Below are 9,645 nucleotides of genomic sequence, written 5' to 3'. Positions count from 1 at the left end.
TGTCAAATAAATATAAGAAATACTAAACAAAGAAAGGAAACAAAGATCTGTGTGTACAAAATCCTAAAGATCCAAGAAAATGAAGACAAAAATTTCCAATAATAAGAGATACAAGATAGAGGAAATAAAGAAAAATCAACTTGTACAAAATCCTAAAAATCCATGAAATAATAATAATAATAATAATAATTAATTAAAATTATTAAATAATAATTAGAAATAAAAATAAAGCAATGAAAAATTAAAATATTTAATTAATTAAATAATAATAAAAATATTTTGTAAATTAAATAATAATAATGAAATTTGATTCAATAAATTTTTTAGTAAAAATCATATATCATATAATAAAAAATAAATTTTAAAAATAATATAATAATAAAAATATCATATATAATTAATAAAATTAATAAATTTCAATTTTTCAAGTACATGTCCTTTTACATATCCAAAATAAATTTTCCAAACAATCAACTAAGCAGTGATGACGGAAAAATTGCTCTCAAATTACTCATAACAAATAACTCAGAACTATACCTTGATGCTCATAAATAGGATAGAGCTCTCGATAACATTTCTGATAAAGTACGTCTAATTTGATCATATTTGCTCCCAAAAAAATATAAAAATAAAACTGACGTTTTAGCATAACCCATCATGACCATAACTCTAGAGGATCAAATGAGCCAAAATTTTCATTTTAAATAAGAAATTTTGAAACAAAAATAACCTCTATATACTCAATGTATATCTGAGTGATGGCCAATTGCAACATTTAGCGTGAAATTTACATTCCAACACATGAGTATGTTCGTGATTTCTCGTTTGCTGGTGTGTCTCTTGCTTTAAAGAGACTTCTTCTGCGCTGCTATGTAACCTATTAGCTTTAAACGAGGCATTAGCCAAGTCCACGGCAAATTCACCTTCATGGACATGATTAAAATTTATGTGTTAATTTTTAAAGAAAAAACCGTTGAGAAGTGGAATACAGATGAAGACTTAATAATGAATTTGAAACTTTTCAAACAGTTGGGGCAGTTATCTCTTTTCATTTTTGCCTTGGAGATAAAAGATCTCAAGAGGTACAAGGAGGGGTTAGTCATTGGAAGGAGGTAGTACCGCCTTGAGAAAGAGAGATTGAAGATTAAAGTGCTGCCAGGAGTGTTGTCTTGAGCTGGCTTTGGGCTAGTGGAAACTCTCCAGTCAGACGAAAATTTGAATGTTCCAGACTGGACCGGGGGAGTCTAGAGGTCTGAGAACTTAACCTATAAAGGTTACAAACCAATTGTGCTGGAAAGTGAAAGCTAGGGGGAACCTAGACTTAATTGCCAGTTCCATTGGAAGAGAGGTGTGGTCTCATCCTAAATTTGCTTCCTTGAGTGGCTGGAGATTTTACAGATAAGTAGAACATTCAATTGTGCAGTGTTCTTGTTGATTAAATGCTTTTGTTAATTAATGTAAAGATTTTACAGAAAAGTAGAACATTGGTTGAGTGATGTTCTTGTTAATTAAATGATTTTGTTAATTAATGTAAAGATTTTATAGAAAAGTGGAACATTGACTGAGTAATGTTCTTGTTGATTGAAATCTTCTGTTAATTAATGTAAAAAAATCACAGAAAAGTAGAACATTGACTGAGTAATGTTCTTGTTGATTGAAAACTTATGTTAATTAATGTAAATATTTTATAGAACGATAGAACATTGACTGAGCGATGTTCCCGTGGATTATATGTTTCTATTAAGTAATGTAAAGACTTCATAAACAAGTAGAACCTTTGTTTGAGAAACAGATTCAGTTGAATAAATGATTTTGTAACCCTTGTTGATCAAGGTAATACTGTGGTTGAGCAAGATCACACACATAAATTTAAAATAACTTGTTTACGAGTAGCAGAAAATATACTGAATTAGATTAACCTATTCTGGCAAGGGATGTTGCATAGCCCTTAGTGCACTCTTAGAGCAGAGGGTAAAACCAATTATTGGAGATGTATTAGTAGGATAAAGAGCCTGGAAACAAAGAATAAAGCCGACATAGGAAAATTCAACCCTGGAAAGAATGGTTTGTTATTCTAGCATGATATAATTCATGGTTCTAGACTTAGAACTAAATTAATGAACATTACATAGATTAAAATCTGTACAGTTTAAAACATAAGCAATTAGCAAGAATCTAATACAATGTTTAATTCAGGGTACTGGGAAACCCCGTTTGACCATTACTGTCAATCGAGAGTGGTTGTGACGTTATGAAAGAAAAGTTCGAAAGTTAACTTTTAGTAAGACCATGTAAAGAGAAAGAAAAACCATAACTTAATCTGTGGTGGACAGGTATAACGCTAGGCAAACCACAACATTAATGGCATACAAACTAGATTGCAAAGTATTATAATCATTAATTGTAATTATGAGTGAATCGCTCTGATAAACTAATCTTGCCTCGACAATTTAGAAAAACGGTAAGAGAATTCAAGGCTTTACAAACAAACATCATGATTATATCTTCTAGTTCAATTAATAAAAATATATTAATGAAAATTTACATTTACAGGTAATAGGTCGGGCAGGCCAAACCAAAGTTTAACAAGGGGAGCTGCGACGCAGCGAGTCCCTGCGTGAAGTTGAGCCTGTAATATATAGTCAATGGCATAAAACAATGAACTGAGTTTTTCCTAAGTGGCATAATTCTTAAATGAATGTGACACTAACTCATTGAAATGAAGTGTTCGAAAGGTGTGGTCATAAAAGAAAGGTGTGGTCATAAAAGCGTATATAGCCGGAGGCCCTGGTTACTTTGGTTATGAAGTCTGCGTAAGCGCACCCAAACCTTACCATCTTGATCAAAAGTTATTCTTCGTATGCTTTACACATGCTCACAATGTTTTTGGAGGGAGTTGAAGATTTCTGCAGAGAAAAATTCCTTTATATAGCGAAGGAACGGCAATTCTGAGATATTGCTTAGTTTTGAGGCAATTCTGGTATTTTGCTTGGTTTTGAGTAAATTTCCTTTATATAGTGAAGAACGGCAATCCTGGTGGATTGCTTAGTTTCGAGGCAATTCTGGAATTTTTGAGGGTGTGGTTTGATGGATAAGTAGAAGGTTTCGTTTCTATAAGTTTTATGGTCCGGGAGGCTGTACGTACCTGAGAACTACTCCAGCCAAAGCCAACTGAAGCTATTTCTTCAGTTGGAAAAAAATTCATGCTTGCTATATTGCCTTGGCGGAAGGAGAGCTTCTCCCGGAATCCAATGTGCTCTCCACTGCGCCATTTGCGTTCATGAGGAAGGCCCATTGGATCCGAGAAATGCTCCGGTTCTCCGTGCTCATTCGATTTCACTCCATTTAATAAAATTGCACGATTCAATCCTTTGACGAGATATGAAATACTATGCATTCTTTCGAGAAATGAAAATATACCAGATTATGGTAGGGTTTATATTGAGGTGCATTAACATATCAAATCCATTTTATTGTCACTGTAAATTGCTTTTCGTTATTTTGATTTCAGATGGGGCGGGAGAATATCACGCGCAACTGCCGAGGGTTTGGTAAGGGCCGGGCGAGGTAGGCGTGCCTCTGCGGCGTTCAGGAAAAATGAAATACTTATAACCTTTTAGGGAGAACACTGGATTTAAACTAACTAATCAAATTCCTGCTCCATTCCGTCTGCTAAAAACAATGCTTGACTCCCAATCATTTTCACTGCTCACGACTGTACTATGTTATAGGCAGCCGGAAACCATAATAGAAGGTTCAATGGAATCAAGTTTTATGTAATCAATATTAACAGCAACAACTAAATACACTAAATAATTTTTTCCGAAGTTCAAGTTTTGATTAAAGAGTAGATATCGCTACATATATTATATTGCAGTACAGCTATGCGTCTTAAACCTGCAATTGCTTTGCAGTATAAATTGAATAATAAGAGTTAGCAATCAGTCAAACATTGAACATAATGCGCTGGCAAGGCTTGCACGACCATTCGGGAATCACCCTATGTAATCATATGCCAACAATAAAACTCTAGAAAAATCCCTTTTATCCGACGTGAGTGATGTTTTTTAACCGACGTGAGTGATGTTTTTTAAGAACTCAAGCGAGAAACAGACTAGGAACCAAATCAAAGGTGTATGTGGCACGTTCGAATGACTCATTAAAACTCCACGCGTGAAGCCCTTTCAGAAGTAGCTCTCCACGCGTGAAGCCACTCTCCACCCGTCAAACGATGATGTTGATGGTGGTAAGTATTAACGGCGAGGCAGATTCCACTGGTGTGGTCGGTGGACTTGGAGGCTGCGGCCACTGTCTTCTGAGGGCGCCGCAGACTCATATAAAGGACTGCATTTTGTTCGCCGAATTCGAATCTGGGGCTGTTCCAGTTCCTGCTCCCGAACGAAGGTGCAGGCGAAGGCGATGGCGATGACGCTCGGGGTGTCTGAAACCTTGATCTGCTGTTCTTGGAAGAATCCATGGAATTCTTTCGCTGGTGACTTTCAAGCTTGAGGACTTGGAACGAAGCAAGGGACCCGCCACGTCCAATCCTAAGTCTGCGATCCTGGAAACCATGGACATGCCATGAGTTTTATCAATTCTTTCTCTCTGTAATTATCCTTTTAGCAGCATTTAAATTGTTTTCATTGTTAAAAAAATACTGTAATGGAATTTGATTGCTTCTGTTTTGTCTTGGCTTATGCTATAGCATTATATTTTGTTACTTCATTTTGTAGGGCGCACTCACCTTCAAGTAATTCATCCATCACCTTCAAATGCCCACCAGCAGCAGCAAGATGTAGAGTGGCCCCAGGACCTTTTGGGCCAAATGCAGGTACATTCACATGTGCACCCATATTGAGAAGCCGTCTCACCTACACCATATAAATAACAGAAGAAAGACTGTCAAGCAAGAAAGCACTTTTTTCCAATATTTTTGCATATGCAAAAGAATGGTGAAATCAACCAAGAACAGTGGTAAGTAACAGACGATTTCGTTAATTTCGAAATTTATATCCAATTAGAAAAGACTCTTCTTTTGCATGTATAGGTAATATGATTCTATCAACGAAAAACAGTGATCAGTACTCACAGACAAGGTGAACACATTTGAAATTAGGTTCTGTGAACACATTTGAAATTAGGATAAACATATGAAATTTCATTATTTGCGCAATAATCAGATGAAAAGCAAAAATAGAAAAAATAAGGCAGAGATTAAATATTTGTGTCTGGTGCCTTGTTTCTCCAGGATTTCTCAACAGATTTTAACCGACGCTAGCAACCCCCTGTGATTTTGTTGTCTGTTTTCCCAGGCTAACTGAACCTAATTTAAGAAAAAAAGCACGCCACTACTAATTGCTCTTCGAAAAGGAACATTTACCCAAAAAGGGGGTTTTTCACGCCTGATGAGATCAACATTAGTCCAGCAAGATTCATCAACGAAATCCATGTATTCGCCCTTGTCTTTCAGGGGAGATGCTGCGGTTATGGACGAGGTGTAAGTGCAAGCGCTCAGAATATCCAGACTCCCATTCACCGCGGCTTGGATAACACCAGTCTGAAGCGCAAAAAAGGGAAAAAAAAAACAGAAGTTAAAACCCCATACTCACAAAGTTGAATGGGAACCCTAAATAATTATTTACCTCTTTACCTCTGGATCTTTGGTGTAATCCGTGGGAGTGGCCATGTGAACCACGAAGTCACAGCCATGAACGGCAGAATCGAAGCTGCCCTGTGCATTAATGTCAGCTTTGAAAAGCGTAAGCCTCTCCGTGGCTCCCGGCAGCGACAGAATATGGCGAGTTGAACAAACCCCAGCAGAACCCCAGCAGAAGCTAACATGCAACGGAATGCAATAAAGAAGGAAGACCAGGCGCAGGGCCAAAGGCAGCATAGTACAGAAAAGACTATGAACTCGGTTGACTGCTTTGCTCGACTCATCCGGTTCAGGCGTTCCCTTATGCAGCAAGGGAAAGTGGGCGAGGAATCAGCATCTGTTGTGCATGCAGAGTGACACCTCCCGCCATGCAAACATTGACCATACGGCCGACACGTGCGAAAGAACAAGCACGTTAGCAGCGAAAGAACAAGCAAGTTAGCAGACAACGAATTGAACACTTAACATTAAACATTAAGGGATTAATGTCAGCATTAAAACTAAACCGCACACCGTCAGGTAGACTTGAATATGGGTAAGTATCAGTTTAACATATGGTCCGGCCTCTTCCGCCTCGGGAAGAGGCCAAATAAGATGGCGAACAGAAGATCGGCTGCAAACTTTAGCATATAAGTGATAATACCACTAAAAACCCCGCGATTTAATACTATCTCCCCGCCGAACGGTTACTATAGTCCCTGCCGGATGCCAGATGGCAGGGACTAATAAGATAAACTCGTCGTGGGACAACCCTAATACAACAACTAAAAAACGTAATTACTCCCTCTCAGAAAGATTATTGGGAGACCCTTCTCGAAAAAGGGTTTTGTAATGCACAACACCTAAGAACCAGAATAATATTAAACCAGAGCGAGTCGAAAGCATGACCAGTAGCCAACCTGGGAAGAATTGGTGTTGGGTTATGGCTAGAGCCCTGGAACTGGTTGTTGTTGAAACTCCTTTGAAGTTCTACCCGCTCACGTTTACCACAATTCGCAGAACAATGGTTAGGTTTCAGTAAATAATGAAATAAAAGAAAAACTTATCAAATCTATGAGAATAGAGTACTGTCACCTTTGTCTGTCGTGAAGCAGATGACCCCAGATAGCGAGCTCGGAAACCTTAGATAGGTACCAATGAATTCTGGACCGTGACAGCTAAAATCTAGAGAACCCTCTGCCTTCTGAGAAACGAAAGTAAGAAACAGAGGCCACCCATTGAACTGAACCAAGGATGACACTTGTGAGTGTAAATATTAGTGGCGAGAAGAGCTCGGAAGTTCAGTAGAAGGTTGGGTAACAAATACTTGAGGTAACGGATGCAAACAGCCTGTAATTTCCATGCCAAGAGAACCAGAAGCAGGAAGGGTTTGCAGAGCAGGTCCCTCTATTGAGCAATGAGACAAATGATCGTCGACCGTAGCAAACTGGGAGGTCGTTACCCTAACCCTATCCCAATTCATCGGAGTCGTTGGATCGTTAAGTGGGAGATCAATCGTGAGATAGGCGCCATGTGGCAGTCTTGTCTGTGCACACGTGGAGGGTGGTACAGTGGATGGTCTCGAGAGCCATCCACCTTTAGTTATGTGGTCAGTTAATAAAGTCGGTAAAATTCCATTTAAATGTCACCAATTAACCATGGTTGTGACCCACGCTTCCACTTTAGAAAAACAACAAAGGTATATGTATTGCTAAGTCGTTTCCATATGGTATTTAACATATAACCATTGATTTGATCACAAGGACTTTATGGCATACATATTTATATATTGCAGAATTATATATGTGTGGCATATAACTTATAAACACACACTTGGTGATCTTTGCATAGGAATTTTTTTTTTTTTTTTTAAATGTGGACAACTGAATTTGTTTTATCTGGTTAGTTGTTATAATATATATGAATGGCATTTTTTTGACCTGTTAGGTATATTTTTAATCTGATATACATTGGATTATATATAGAGAAAGTAGGTTGAAAAAAAAAATATTGCAAGTATTTAGTTGTTATATGCTTATTACTTAAATTTAAATATAAAATATGAATTATCATCATTATTAATATGAATATTTATCATTAATTTTTTTTAGATATGATAGAAATATTATAATTATTTCCCAAGGGAAAATAATTTATAATTTTATTATAGGCGTGGTTTGTATTAGAATTGGGCTTCAGGTATTTCAAACCTTTAAATTAATTGAGGTTGAGGAATTTCAAATCTTTAAATTATGAATAGTATATATTATTTAATAATCTCATAATATTGTTCGTCTAATACATGATCCAACATACAATATAGAAGGTATGCAAATGGTTTTTCTATTTCTTATATCTTTTCCTGAGTTTAATTTATTAAAAATATGAAAGGGAGTAAATTATTCAAAATGCATATATATATATATGTAAAATTTAAGAAAACAAAATTTGAAAAAAAATTGATTTATAGTGATTTTATAGATTCAAAATTAACACAAATTTGAAATATATATATGAATGGCATTTTTTTGACATGTCATATATATTTTTAATCTCATATACATTTGATTATAGGAGTAGTCTATAATACTACTTTTTGAATTTCTTGATCGCCATTCTCCGACTGATATAGGCTACTCCTTTTATGGGAGTAGTAAATTCACAGTACAAAGGTGAGTGTTACGACAACAAATAACCAACCTATTAGATAGCCTTTAATGCACCCGTCGACATTCGCACTTGTTCGACCTCCGATCATACTTCCAATTTTTGGCAACGTCCGTATCAACATTTATGACCTCCGTTAGCATCCAATGTTTATCAAACTTCGTTAGTTTTTTGTGTCCGTCATGTTCTGCGGTAACCAATGGAACCCACCATACATGATGCATCAGGGTGAAATTTTAAATTTTCAAATTGAACCACGCTAATGAAATTTTGAATTTTTGAAAACGACCATGTCCCTTTTGGATATAGGCTCAGGCGGAGATCTATTCTACAGAACCGTCAGAGGAAAATACAATTCCCTTCTCAAGTAGGCATTTTAGGGTTTATGTTTGGGTTGGACAACAAGCATATACATCGTTGGGATTAAGCACATCCATAATTGATTTGACTAATTTTATTCATAAAAATATTTAAATATGATTCTTATACTCATTAGATAAGCTAGATTAATTAATGTGTTAATTTCCTTGGACTATTTCCAACTGAGGTGATCCTTTGTCTCGATCAAATATGTTGATGCCATAATTAATTAGTTAATGCATTCCACATGTAATCAATGTGCTCTCATCATGATAATGACTAAGGTATTATAGACGTTAATGAATTAGATTGATTCTTTGAAGCTTAAGGCTTGTGGAATTCATTCTAGGTACCTATGGGAACAAACATATATTCTCCGTGATTAATCTAGGTTGTAGACGCAGATTTTCCAATGCAAATATGGGCTTCCAAAACTACAGACACGGTTTTGCTTCTCTGAACCAACATCTGTAATAAAAAATAGGGAAAATCTAAAAAAAATACCTAGAATTTTCTACCACTTATTATACAACTTGTCAGACACCTCTAGGACCTGTAGACACCTTTGCAACACTTCATCAAACCTATATAATCAATAGTTCATTATGGAAGCTCCAGAAGCCCATCAACATCAATGACAACTTGAATGGCACCATGCTTCTAATAAGAAATTATCTTAATGGAAACAAATGACATTGCATCAATTGACACCCTATCAATTAGATCAAAGAAAAATAGAAAGGATTTGTGTTATGTATCTCACATAACCAATAGTTCGATGGCTTGGTGCTCAAAAGGATGATATGTCACGATGATGTAGAACAAGGCAGGGCTTAGTGATGTGGCATGTTGAGGTGGTGAGATGACATGACATTAAATATGTCTTGATGACATAGCATGCTTATGTGGTGCTAATGTGGCAAGATGATGTGGAATCACACAATGGTGTTGAGTTGGTGATTGGATAGTAGTCGAGGTAGAGG

At 36.4% G+C, this 9,645-nt stretch overlaps 1 protein-coding gene across 1 annotated transcript; it reads right to left on the bottom strand.

Annotated features, from left to right (window-relative positions):
• Window positions 1–4,424: 4,424 nt before the first annotated feature.
• On the bottom strand, window positions 4,425–6,083 carry LOC149177063 (putative anthocyanidin reductase). Its single transcript, XM_089423271.1, has 4 exons — window positions 5,651–6,083; window positions 5,381–5,557; window positions 4,745–4,871; window positions 4,425–4,561 (listed from the first exon to the last, which is right to left on the bottom strand). The coding sequence occupies exons 1-4, from the start codon at window positions 5,891–5,893 to the stop codon at window positions 4,548–4,550; spliced, it is 561 nt and encodes a 186-aa protein (XP_089279397.1). The 5' UTR covers window positions 5,894–6,083; the 3' UTR covers window positions 4,425–4,547.
• Window positions 6,084–9,645: the final 3,562 nt, after the last annotated feature.

Source organism: Pinus tabuliformis, chromosome 4_1, assembly GCF_031772625.1.
Source record: "Pinus tabuliformis cultivar Carrire ecotype Pingquan chromosome 4_1, CPIR1, whole genome shotgun sequence".
Taxonomy (NCBI): domain Eukaryota; kingdom Viridiplantae; phylum Streptophyta; class Pinopsida; order Pinales; family Pinaceae; genus Pinus; species Pinus tabuliformis.
This window is presented reverse-complemented; position numbering and strand designations above follow the sequence as displayed.